The sequence below is a fragment of the Notolepis coatsorum genome, assembly GCF_963971535.1.
Source record: "Notolepis coatsorum genome assembly, chromosome: 8".
NCBI classification, from domain to species: Eukaryota; Metazoa; Chordata; class Actinopteri; order Aulopiformes; family Paralepididae; genus Notolepis; species Notolepis coatsorum.
In genome coordinates, this window is record NC_140172.1 from 42146621 (window position 1) to 42160445 (window position 13825).

Here is a 13825-nt window from a genome sequence, read left to right on the forward strand (position 1 = left end):
AATTAATGTATTTTTTATTTTTTTTTATCTACTTTTTCTCCCATTTTCTATTTTTCTCCCATCCCAATTACGTATCATCCAATTCTACCCTCCCCTGTCTCGAACGTTGTTAGACCATGCCTCCCACAAGCCAGCTGCAATGTGGACTAAGCCTTACATCACGTGTCCCCTCCAGTACTCGAGGAAGCAGCAGTCGCCAGTCGCATCTTTTCACCTGCACAGCGCGATCTCTCAACGTTGGGGGTCTGCGTTTGGAGGGCACGCCGCCCCCGTCGCTTCCTGATTCTGCTGCGCAGGCGCACCAACCGACCTGTAGGAGTCGCTGTCCACAACGTCCGATCCCCATCCATCAGCTTCCCACCCCCTAATACTGCCAATTGTATTAGTATGAACGACCAGCCAAGCTGATAGCAATGAGGAGAGCTTGGCTCGAACAATGAATGTATTTTCTAATCTAATATTCATTGGCAATGCAATTATTGTGCCTTCAAAGCATCACATTTATTTAATATTGGCATATAATTAATTATGAATATATATTTTTACCTCTTCATACTGTACTTGTCATCTGTACTTGTGCTCTCTCTCTCTTTATATATATATATATATATATATATATATATATATATATATATATATATATATATATTAGAGCTGGGCCGTTAACGGCGTTAACGTGCTGCGTTAACGCTATACTAGTATCGCGCGATAATATAATTAACGCATTAATCTAAAAAAAAAAAAAACATTTTTTTCTTCTTTTTTTTTACATTTTTTTTTTACCTTTATTTACCCAGGGTAGGTTCGCTGAGCAGTGAGCACAGATGCTCTTTTTCAGGAACGCCCTGCTTCACATTCACACAGTTCCATTCACACCTGGGAGCTGCCCAGTACAACCACAGTTGACACCATTGGCCACTGAGCAACTCCACTGGAGCAGTTGATTCAAGCCATGTCACATAGTTCAAGTTTGAAATTATTCTTTCTGTTTTGCTCCTGAGAGTGCTAGATACTGTACTGTACTGGTAATATTATTTATTTGTGTTAACTTCTGAATAAAACAACTTATTAAACACAAGTACATCTTATTGAACATTATTTTGATATTCCATTACCAATTATCATAGCAAAACAGCTTTTTCAAACAGTCTGTAATGCATTTTGGAAACGGGAGATGGGCTCATGGTGTAATGGGCCACCTGGCCTGAGAAACATAAGGAGGAAAGAAAAAGTAAGGACTTACTTCTGGTCATTATTTGGGTAGAACACACATATTTTGAATGCCTTCGGCAGGTTTTTTTTTTGAGCCATTTTAATCTAGATTAATCTAGATTAAATCCAGGATTGCAGATAGATTAATCTAGATTAAAAAAATTAATCTATGCCCACCTCTAATATATATATATATATATATATATATATATATATATATATATATATATATATATATTACCAAAATTAAGTTTTATGAACTTTAACTGGGAGACATTGAACAATCAGAAACTGAAAAAAGCAGTATTACATAACAGTAATAGTATACATTAACATTTGTATTATAATTCTTTCATCTCTTTTTACCTGTAGATGATGAGCCAAATAACCCCTTTTTTAGTGCTATTTAGCACCATTTGTGTTTAAATGTACTTAAGAGTGTGTAGAACAGCCTTGCGCACACTCCACCTCCCCTCCCCTGCTAAATCAGTTTGTTCTTTTTGGCGTCAGTGACAGCTGCCCTTAGTGCAGTAACGTAGGAGAGGAGAGGCGGGAACGCACTGGTTGGTTCTGAAATAAGTTTCGAAAGGCGCACACGCACACGATAAATATGATTCATTTGAAATGCATAACTCATGATGATGAATGAAGACACGCTTAAGACAAGCAGGCTTTTCAAAATGTAGGGGATATCTTGCTTGTCATGGAGTAGCCAAGACAGGAGAGAAAACTCCACATTGCGATCCATCTCTCTTTTGACGCACAACTTTCCAAAAACGATTACTAATATTTCCATGGGTATACAAAAGAGCCAGGGCAGTCTTACGGGTAGTTTTTGATGAATGTAATCAATGTGTCCCCCCACAAGGATAGTAAAATGTGGCAATTGTGTGTTTGTTCGTCCGTGTGTACATCTTTTTGTGTGTGTGTGTGTGTGTGTGTGTGTGTGTGTGTGTGTGTGTGTGTGTATGTGTGTGTGTGTGTGTGTGTGTGTGTGTGTGTGTGTGTGTGCGTGCGTGCGTGCGTGCGTGCGTGCTGCGTACGTATGTTTACACTTTACAGGAGGCACGTTGTGGCTATGCCATCATCATCATGGCTCTGTTCTGGTGTACAGAGTGTATGCCCCTGGCTGTCACCGCCCTGCTGCCTGTGGTCCTCTTCCCCATGATGGGCATCATGAAGTCTGCAGACGTAGGCTTTTCATTATTCATCTTACACTTATATTCTTAACCATATCAACGTGGGGTACAGTATATTCATATACAGTACATTCACGAAGAGTTTGATCTGTAGATGGAACTTTCTAAACCCAACTTTCTAAACCTAAACCCAATGTAAATCTGAATATAGATTTTTATTTTTTGGCTATTACCAACAAACCTTTTACAGCAACAAAAAGCTCAGTCAATCAGCTAGAAATTAAAATATGTCTCCATTCTTATTTTTGGTGGTGGTGCTATGCATTTGTTTACATTTGAATCACATCATAGGCCTTTCACACCGGCCGGGCTCTGTGCTAGAGCCGGTTCCCGAATGTAATCTCGCACCGATCGGCACGTTCACACCGGGATTAATTGGTTCAGAGCGTGACAAATCAGTGCTCAGCTGGCACCGAAAAATAGTTGTTTTTTCCTCTCGAACAGTGACATCATCATCATCATCATCATCATCATCATATTCTAGGATGTGAAGACGAGTAAACGGGGGAAAGTAGAGAGTCGGCATTGCACTCAACCGATCCATTCAACAGGAATCGATTTTGCGACTGATCTCAAAACGAGATTAGATTCAAATGTATTGTTATGATACAGCACAAGTACAATACACCATCCAACCATAGTGGATAAAGAAATGCTCCAGAAATGCGTGGAGAAAGGCTTAGCGAGCCTCAACGAGCGAGCGCACACACACGCACTGTATACGTTTGAAATTTATCGTTCCAGCAAAGTAGGCTTCTATTATTCGAATTACTTGTTTTAATGGGTATCATAGTAGTAAGTCCTACTGTAGAACATGACATATTAGCATGACATCTGATTTAAGCTGTAACCCTATAAAGGTGCATGCCTAAGTAAATGGAAGATTGCTCTACTTCTACAAGGCCAATTTGCATGTTCTTGGTATCTAGGAACATCTAAGGACCTGGGGGTATTTCCAGTGTCAGAAATATTGTGTCTGTTACTAGGCTTGAGTAAATTGTAATGAAAAAAGGGAGAATATAAATTATGATTTATTTTTGCATCTGTGCCGGTGAATAACACCATGAAAACATTGAGGTTCTTTTGATTTCACTCACTGAGCTCATTCACCACCTTCTTGAGATCAAGTGTAAAGAAAATCTAAGCAAATGAATAAAGGGAAGATGACTAAACAGAAGGATTTGTAGATACAGTAATAAATGATAATCGATTTTAATTATAAATTCATATTTGACCTTGAACTTGACCTTGACCTTATTATGGCCAAATCATACATCTATGGATAGGGAAAAGGCTCCCCTTTCCAATGGCAGGGTTAAATCTGGATTTAGTCATTTCCTTGCGGTTTTACGATAAAAGAGATATAATTAGCATTTTTTCGATAAATTCTTATTTTCGGTAAATCGTATAAAACATCGGTAAATAATATACACTTTGACTACTGTTTTGATATGGTTATGGTCTTTACTCTTGGCTACAAAAAAATTTAATAAAAAAAACATTAAATCTCTTAGCATCCAGGGGCCCACATGTGGGCCCTCATGAGGACGATTCGCGATGCCACTTTGCCGATCTCTAGCGGCTCGGGTGTGCATTTCTTTTAATACAATATATAGATAGAATTAAAGCCCTATTTGTTGCCTGTCGATTGCTGTTGAAGTCAGAGGTTCGGTGTAGGACTGTTAGTAACTGTCTAACTGCATATATAACTGTTTCCACTTGTAACTGTCTAACTGCATATATAACTGTTTCCACTAGAGGGCGCTCTAGGCGGAGCCACTCAGGAACACCACCAGGTGGCGAGTATAAATAGAGATGTCTCCTCCCATTCTTTCTCTTTCCCCCCAGCCTCTCAGTGAGAGGAGAACTCTAGAACTGCTGCTCTGCCATGTGAATAAATAAACCACACCAAAGATAGAAACCATGCCTCTTGACCACATTATTGTCGCCCTATAGCCGGATTCTGTCAACAATTACCCTTTCAGGTGACAAAATCTGTTCAGCGGTTCTCGAGTTACATGCCGATATGTGAGGTGTGCGCCAAAGTACGCAAAAGTACACATTACCACCCCCGACTTCCGGGGCTCTAGCTCCGTCAATCATTTGGCGATCTCGAAAATCTTTGGACAGGGTTGTAGCCAATGAGTGTGGCTTTCCAATGATACCCCATGATATGATAATTGGGGATTTAATACAGTCTCTATTGGTCGATTTATGATAAAGAAAAGCAGTTGATAAAGAAAAACCAATTGGGGGACCTTACGGCTTAACAGGTTAATGCCAATACTGGACGACAAGCGCAATTGGCACTTGACAAGTGTAAATGATGGATTAGTCACTCACAGTTAACGTTGGACCGTTTAGCACAAATGATTAGTGTGCTGCCTATGGATCCTATGGTCCCAGGTTCAAAATCAGTTACAAATTATTATAATCTTTTTAACGTTAATTCATTTATCCACTCTGGTTGGATGGTGTATTGTACTTGTGCTGTATAATGACAATACATTTGAATCTAATCTCATTTTGAAATCGCTACCTGTTGAGTGGATCAGCATGGTGCAATGCCACACCTCCGAAGCTGTTTTGCACATTCTGCCACTGTCGTGTCCATAGGCAGCTTAAATACATTATGATCGACTGGTTTCCCCGAATACTTCTGGTGTAAAATAGAGATCACATGGTTGAAACACCGCTTTTAAAGAGCAACTGTGAGGTTTGGTTCGTTCCCCGCCACACGCTCTCCTGAGGTACGGTGCTGATTGGTTCATTCCCCGCCACACGCTTTTTGAGCGATTGCCACTTTCAACACGCAGCTGTCATAGTTTGTGATTAGCGCCCCAGAGGGCTTTATATACCTGGACCTTCCTTCTATCGTTGTCGGGTCGTTCTGGAATACAACTGCATTTGCCTGCTTTTTCCCCGTTGCTGTTCCTGGTCTACTTTCTCTCCAGGACCTTTCTGTGGAGAACCGCTGTTGAGAACCTTGTTCCCCGTTTGGAGCTGCGCCTCGTTTTACCCGCTTTACGCGTTGCGCTTGGGTGAGTGGAACCAAACCCCTCTGGATTATTCTGATTGTGTGTTTTAGAAGAGACACTGAAGATTTCGTTTTGTTTGCACTGACTCAGCTAAGTTGTGTGTTGTGGGGAACACTGAAGACTGTCACTGTCAATTGGTTCTGGATTATTCTGATTGTGTGTTTTAGAAGAGACACTGAATATTTCGTTTTGTTTGCACTGACTCAGCTAAGTTGTGTGTTGTGGGGAACACTGAAGACTGTCACTGTCAATTGGTTCTGGACACAGCTAAGGGAGGAGGGAACCACACTGCCTCTGTGTTTCGTTGGACTGTTTCTGATACCTCTCTCTCTCTCCGTTTTCCACCTTGAGTTAAAGCTGGGAGTATCTGCAGAGCCGCTACAACGTCACATGCCAATTCCCCACCGCTATCACCAGGAGGATTCTGCAGAGCCGCAGATGACTCTGCCGAAGGCAGTCTCCCTGTTTGTTTGATAATAGTACTTTACCCTTTTTTTGACTCTGTAAATAAATACGCCCTAGTATTTGGCTAACTCTGAACTACCTGTCTGTGCCGTTGCGTTTGAGGTCGGTTACAAACCATAACATTATGAACCGACCCTGACGACCTCAGCCGACACAGACAGGGTCAGAACAGCGTTGGCGGTCCAGATTGAATTAACCAACGACCACAGCCTACAGCTAGGTGCGGCTGCGGCTGCTGTACAGGAGCTCCGAGACCAGGTCCTGCCTATTCAGGAGTCCCTTGGCTCTCTGGCTAGCCTGCAGACAGCCCAGGGTAATCAGCAGACTAATATTCTCCACCAATTACAAGCGCTGAGTGAAGCCGTTAACACCTTGCTTGTAACCCCACCTACTACAGGAGCCTCGGCCGGAGCATCACCCGCAGCCGTGGCAGGCCCCGCGCCTCCCGATCCCGCACCTCGGGAGCCCCGTCTCTCCGAACCACGGTTGTTCAATGGTAACTTCGAGGATTGTGACACATTCATCATGCAATGTGAGTTGGTTTTTCGTCATCAACCCAGCCGATTCACTTCAAGGGGAGCCCGAGTGGCTTACATGACTAACCTGCTCTCAGGCCGGGCAGCACAGTGGGTTACTGCCTCCTGGGCAATGGGGGCTGATTTCTGTTTTTCCTACCCAGACTTCGTGGCTGAGCTCCGCAGGGTTTTCCACCACCCAGCCCGTGGCCAGGACCCTGGAGCTCGGTTGGGCACCTTCCGGCAGGGCAGTGGCGGGGTCACCGACTACGTGCTGGAGTTCAGACTGGCGGCAACGGAGAGCGGTTGGAACGATCAAGCGCTTCGTCTCACCTTCATGAGGGGGCTCAACGACGCTGTCAGGGACCAGCTCGCGACCCGTGAGGAACCTGAGTCCCTCGAGGACCTATTCAGCCTCGCCATTCGCATCGACGGACGCCTCCAGGAGAGAAGATGTGAGAGAATCCGACCGGGACCTCCAGAGGTTCCCCAGACCCCCCGTACTCGTGACGGTACTGCGGCCCACCCTGCTCCCAACACAACTGGTGGTTCCTTCCCCTCCCGTTCGGTGCCCGGGGAGGAACCCATGCAGCTGGGACGTTCACATCTTAGCCAAGCTGAACGGGAGGCAAGGTTCAGGTCCGGCCTTTGCCTCTACTGCGGTCGGGATGGACACCGTATCTCCAACTGCCCCACCCGGCCAAAAGACCAGGCTCGCCGGGACCCCGGGAGATCCTGGTGAGCCGTTTTTCTCGTTCCCAGAGCCGTGCACCACCTAGCCGTCTGATGAGCGTCACCCTGGCCTGGGCGGACCAACGGGCCACGGTGGAGGCACTCATTGACTCGGGTGCCTCCATTGGAGGTGTTCGCATTGGACCAACACCGCCTGGCTGACATCACTCAACGCACCTGTCCTGTCCTGCTCACCATTGCTGGTAACCACGTTGAGAGACTCCAGTTTTTTATCACCAGATCCCCTCTTGTCCCAGTAGTCCTGGGCCGGCCCTGGCGCGCGCTGCACGAGCCCCACATCGCCTGGTCCTCCGGTACCATCAGGGGGTGGAGCTCCTCCTGTCATGCCCAGTGTCTTCAGGCGGCGTCCTGTCCCTTGCCCCGGAGATCCGTTTGTGAGCCGCCTCCGGACCTCTCGACCATACCCCCCGAGTACCACGACCTCGAGGAGGTTTTCAGTAAGTCCGCGGCTCAGGCCCTTCCGCCTCACCGGCCTTACGACTGTGCCATCGACCTCCGCTCAGGGGCTCCCCTTCCCGGCAGCCGCCTCTACAGTCTGACCGTCCCTGAGAAGGCAGCGATGGATCAATATATCTCTGAGTCCTTGGAAGCAGGACTCATTCGGCCTTCCTCCTCCCCTGTGGCGGCCGGTTTCTTCTTTGTTGGGAAGAAGGACGGAGACCTTCGACCCTGCATCGACTATCGCCAGCTCAACGAGATCACCATTAAGAACAAGTACCCTCTTCCTCTCATGAACTCCACCTTCGAGCCTCTCACCCAGGCTACCGTCTTTACCAAGCTGGACCTCCGGAGTGCCTACCATCTGGTCCGTATCCGAGAGGGCGATGAGTGGAAGACCGCCTTCAAGACTCCCAGGGGCCACTACGAGTACCTGGTAATGCCGTTCGGCCTCACCAACGCTCCGGCGGTATTCCAGGCGCTCATGAACGACGTCCTTCGTGACATGCTGGAGGAGTTTGTGGTAGTATACCTAGACGACATCCTCATTTTCTCCAAGACCCTCGAGGAACACATCCAGCATGTCCGCCGTGTGCTGGAGCGCCTCCTCCACAATCGGCTCTTCGTCAAGGCAGAGAAGTGCCGATTCCACTCCGACTCCGTCGATTACCTGGGCTTCATCGTGGAGAGAGGCTTGACCCAAGCTGACCCTCGCAAGATCCGGGCCGTGGAGGAGTGGCCGGAACCCACCTCTCGGAAGGAGTTACAGAGCTTCCTCGGGTTCGCCAACTTCTACCGAAGATTCATCCGGAACTACAGTCAGGTGGCGGAACCACTTACCAGGCTGACCTCTCCCGCCCTGCCGTTCGACTGGTCCTCAGCGGCGTGTGCTGCGTTCTGCTCCCTCAAGAAGAGGTTCACTTCCGCCCCGGTCTTGCTCCATCCAGACCCCAAGAGACAGTTCATCGTAGAGGTGGACGCCTCGGATACTGGACTAGGAGCTATCTTATCCCAGCGGTCGGCAACGGACCAGAAGGTACATCCGTGCGCCTTCTACTTGCGTCGTTTCCTCCCTGCCGAGAAGAACTACGACATCGGCTGCTGGCGGTTGTGGCTGCCTTGGAGGAGTGGCGTCATTGGCTAGAGGGGGCCGAGGAGCCATTTACCATTTGGACAGACCACAAGAACCTGACGTACATCCGTGCTTCCAAGCGCCTCAATGGCCGGCAGGCAAGATGGGCCAGCTTCCTCAGTCGGTTCGACTTCTCGCTGACGTTTCGCCCTGGTTCCCGCAACACGAAGGCCGACTCCCTGTCCCGGTTACACTCCAAGGGGGCTCCAACCACTGAGGACCCGACTCCCATCCTCCCAGAGGCCAGGGTGGTAGGAGTAGTCACCTTGGGCATCGAGGGGGTGGTAAGGCGTGCCTTACGCTTCCATCGCGCTCCAGGCAATGTACCGGTTCATCGTCTCTTCGTCCCTGACTCAGTCCGGTCCCGGGTCCTCCAGTGGGGCCATACCAGCCGGTTCGCCTGCCACCCAGGCGTTCATCGCACGTTCTCCTTCCTGGCTCGTCGATTCTGGTGGCCCACCATGAGGAACGACGTCAAGGAGTTCGTACTGGCCTGCGCAGTCTGCGCCCGCAGCAAGGCCTCCCACCAGGCACCCTCCGGGCTATTGCAGCCGCTTCCCATTCCGAGCCGCCCTTGGTCCCATGTGGCGTTGGACTTCGTCACGGGTCTTCCTTCTTCCCAGGGGAACACGTGCCTACTGACCGTGGTGGATCGGTTCAGCAAGGGGGTTCACCTCGTGGCCCTTCCCAAGCTTCCCTCGGCGGCCGAGACGGCGGACCTCCTGACACGCCACGTGTTTCGCCTCCATGGGTTTCCCCAGGACGTCGTCTCGGACCGGGGGCCCCAGTTCACTTCCCAGCTATGGCGGGCTTTTTGCAAGGGATTGGGGGCAACGGTCAGTCTTTCCTCTGGTTATCATCCCCAGACTAACGGACAAACGGAGAGGATGAACCAGAGTGTGGAGTCTGCTCTTCGGTGTGTGGCTGCCGAGAAACCCGCTTCTTGGAGCCGTTTCCTTCCCTGGGTCGAGTACTCCATCAACTCCATGGTCAGTTCCGCCACCGGCCTCTCACCTTTTGAGGTATCCCTGGGCTACCAACCCCCTCTTTTCCCTGCACAGGAGTCGGAGGTGGCAGTTCCCTCCGTACAGGACCACCTCGACCGGTGCCATCGGGTCTGGGAGATCACCAGGACTGCGCTGCTCCGGTCATCGGAGCGTGCCAGTCGTGGGGCTGACCGGCGCCGGGTCCCTGCGCCGACGTACCACCCTGAGCAGAGGGTGTGGCTTTCCGCAAGGGACCTTCCGCTTCGGTCCTCGGCCAAGAAGCTTAACCCCCTGTTCGTCGGTCCTTTTGAGGTTCTGAAGGTAATCAGTCCGGCGGCGGTGAGTCTTAAGCTTCCTGCGTCCATGCACATTCACCCCGTTTTCCATGTGTCCCGGGTTAAGCCTGTCTCTCTCAGTCCCCTGATGCCTCCTGCTCCGGAACCACCTCCTCCCGTGATGGTGGACGGTCACCCCCAGTGGCAGGTCCGCCGGTTGATGGGCGTTCGACGGCGGGGTCGGGGGTTCCAGTACCTGGTGGACTGGGAGGGGTACGGCCCGGAGGAGCGGAGCTGGGTCTCCCGCCAGCTCATCGTGGATCCCGGCCTAATCACCGACTTCCATCGTGCCCATCACGCAGCTGTCATAGTTTGTGATTAGCGCCCCAGAGGGCTTTATATACCTGGACCTTCCTTCTATCGTTGTCGGGTCGTTCTGGAATACAACTGCATTTGCCTGCTTTTTCCCCGTTGCTGTTCCTGGTCTACTTTCTCTCCAGGACCTTTCTGTGGAGAACCGCTGTTGAGAACCTTGTTCCCCGTTTGGAGCTGCGCCTCGTTTTACCCGCTTTACGCGTTGCGCTTGGGTGAGTGGAACCAAACCCGTCTGGATTATTCTGATTGTGTGTTTTAGAAGAGACACTGAAGATTTCGTTTTGTTTGCACTGACTCAGCTAAGTTGTGTTTTGTGGGGAACACTGAAGACTGTCACTGTCAATTGGTTCTGGACACAGCTAAGGGAGGAGGGAACCACACTGCCTCTGTGTTTTGTTGGACTGTTTCTGATACCTCTCTCTCTCTCCGTTTTCCACCTTGAGTTAAAGCTGGGAGTATCTGCAGAGCCGCTACAACGTCACATGCCAATTCCCCACCGCTATCACCAGGAGGATTCTGCAGAGCCGCAGATGACTCTGCCGAAGGCAGTCTCCCTGTTTGTTTGATAATAGTACTTTACCCTTTTTTTGACTCTGTAAATAAATACGCCCTAGTATTTGGCTAACTCTGAACTACCTGTCTGTGCCGTTGCGTTTGAGGTCGGTTACAAACCATAACAGCAACTCTGCTACTCCCAGAACTTTAGTTTTATGGCTCATAAAGCCCACATGTAGCAGTCTTTGTTTGCTCAGGTATCTTGTGTGAGCAAAACATCTTGAGGTTTCCTGGAAAAGTTGATTCCTTTCGCTTGCTTATCCTTTAAAAAATTAAATAAAAAAATGTAACAATAGGCAAAGTTGTATATATGGACGCTAGAGACATGTCACTAACAAAGCCATGGAAACACGAATTGTCCCTATCAAAAAGAGTGAAAACTGTATGTTTATATATTTTTTTACTTTGTGTGCTCGTATATTATGTGTCCCTACCAAAGCTCAAATCAAACCTATGCCCCTGTATACAATCAACTTATTTAAAAAACATTATGTTTTTATTTTGTATCTATTTTCAGGTTTGCCTTGAGTATCTGAAGGACTCTAACATGCTGTTCATTGGGGGCCTGTTGGTGGCCATTGCTGTAGAAGAGTGGAACCTTCATAAACGCATCGCTCTCACTGTTCTACTACTGGTGGGGGTTCGTCCTGCGCTGTAAGAACGCTGCTTGTTGCTGCCTGCTCAGAGTTAAAGGAACACGCCAACATTTGGGAAAATGTGCTTACTGTCTTCTCCAGAGTCAGACAAGAAGATAGATACCAATTTCCTCTCTGTGCGTTCAGTAGAAAGCTATCCGGCTGCAAGCTAACCTAGCTTAGCACAAATTAATGGAAGCGGATACGGATCAACTAGAATCAGAGAGGAAATTGGTATTTATCTTCTTGTCTGACTCTGGAGAAGACAGTAATACATTTCAAGACCGCACTTCCTGCAGTTACAAATATTTTATTGGACTATGTTACCAGCAAACATAGTTTGCTTTTGTTTCAGCATTTGCCTTCAACAAGGTGTGAAGGTGTCAATAAGCACCCTGCTTGAAGTGGTAGTTTGGTCCAGATCAGTGGCGAATCCTTGTGGAAGCCAACGGAAGCCATGCCTCCCTATAAATTTCATATCAAATTATGAAATATGAAATATGAAAAAAAAAAAAAAAATTAAAATATAATTTTTTTTTAATATAGTTTACATTCATTTTCATCTGTGCATCTGTGTTTTTTTTTTTTTTTTTTTTTTTAATGTCTCCCTCTTCTCCTTCTCACTCCCTCTAACACACTGTCAGACTGTGCTCACTACTGCAGCTAGTATAGGAGAGAAGCAGTGGGTAGGTCTCTTTCTCCAGGCTTCCAGCATTATAGAGTGAGTCCAAACTCCAAATCCGATCCTAGCCAATCAGATTCGAGCTGACTGCCACTGGCCACACCCTAAAAGTTTAAAACGGAGCTGGGAGGAAGACGTTCAGCATAATATTCCACCTGGAGGCGGGGCAGGTGCCATATTTTCCCCTCTGCACTCTGAACATTGTATTAACCCGTAACTGTTCCCACGGGCCGAATATTGCCCCGATCCTCGCGAGATTAAATCCACGGGGACCTCTCGGCGTGCCGAAGCTTTTCCTAAATCACTTCCATCATCGAAAACGAGGGGAAAAGGTCGGCTCGCGACCCTGAAAATGTCGCGTGATTTTAAAAACGCTGTATTAAGTGAGCCTATTATGGGATCCACGCGAGCTTTCTATCGTGGAAACATCTGGGCGTCCCGCAACTTTTACTGATTCACATGTAGCCCCTAAAATGCGTAGAAAAGGAAAACAGAAAGCGTGGAATAAACTCGCCGAAACGGAAAAGTGTCCCACGGGCGCGCCGTGATTCCGATCCGCGTGAAAATATTCACGGCCATAGAGGAGACCGTGGGACACCTTTTTGCAACCGAATATGTGTCTCGAATTTGCTCCCACGCGGCGCGCAAAATCGCGCAAGGAAAAATCGGACCAAAAATTAACCAATGCTCCAGCAGTATTAATGACCCTGATGTAAACAAGACAAACGTCTTTCTCTGGTCTGCATCCCCTTATACAATTGTGTGTGAATGAATGAAAACTTTATTAACAGATTGCAGAATGGGTACAGTACAGTACAGCTCAATACATACAATTGTTAAGGGGATGCAGACCAGAGAAAGACTTTCGTCTTGTTTACATCAGGGTCCCCCATTTTCAATTCATCGTAAATGTGTATTGAGCCGTACTGTATTGTACCCATTCTGCAATCTGTTAAATAAATAAAAATAACGTTTGACTGGCCGCCGAGCCATACTGTAGTGTACATGGTGACTGCTTGACTTAAAAAAAAAATAAAATAAAAAAAAATTATTAATAAAAATATTGAATAATTTTTTTTTTAATAATTTTTTTTTGGCTTCCCCTGTTATTTTACCCACGCGACGCCACTGGTCCAGATGTGATATGTGTGGAGAGGAGCTGATTGATTGAATTTATTGGACAATCTAAAATCACATACAATACTGATACACAACATTTACAGCCATCACATATCATTTTAAACTGTTGAGGATTAAAACACAATAAAACCATACGGTTTATTTCCATTGTGGTCCACAAAGGGGGGGGGGGGGAGACAAGATGACGAGTATGCACAAATAAGACATACAAATACAATTTTCAAGCATTATAAATATTTAAATATGAATAAGAAAATGCAATAAAACAAACAAACACAATGTCAACAGCACACCTTCATATCTTTATCCAGAGTGACTAAGCCAGCCTGTTTAAAATGTCTATCTGAGCCAATACTTTTTATAGACACTGGCAGTTTATTCCACTCACAAGCTGCTGAGTACTGGAAGGTATTTTACCCCATTGA

General features: G+C 47.3%; 1 protein-coding gene across 1 annotated transcript in view; it reads left to right on the forward strand.

The window, feature by feature from the left end:
* The window catches only part of slc13a2 (solute carrier family 13 member 2), a gene marked incomplete at both ends in the record, with an annotated part of 51233 nt that overhangs the window by 5174 nt on the left and 32234 nt on the right, over positions 1-13825 (forward strand). Inside the window, 2 exons of the mRNA XM_084320392.1 lie at positions 2275-2403; positions 11461-11597. Coding sequence (XP_084176518.1) covers positions 2275-2403; positions 11461-11597 — 266 coding nt within the window. The remainder of the gene's footprint in view (positions 1-2274; positions 2404-11460; positions 11598-13825) is intronic.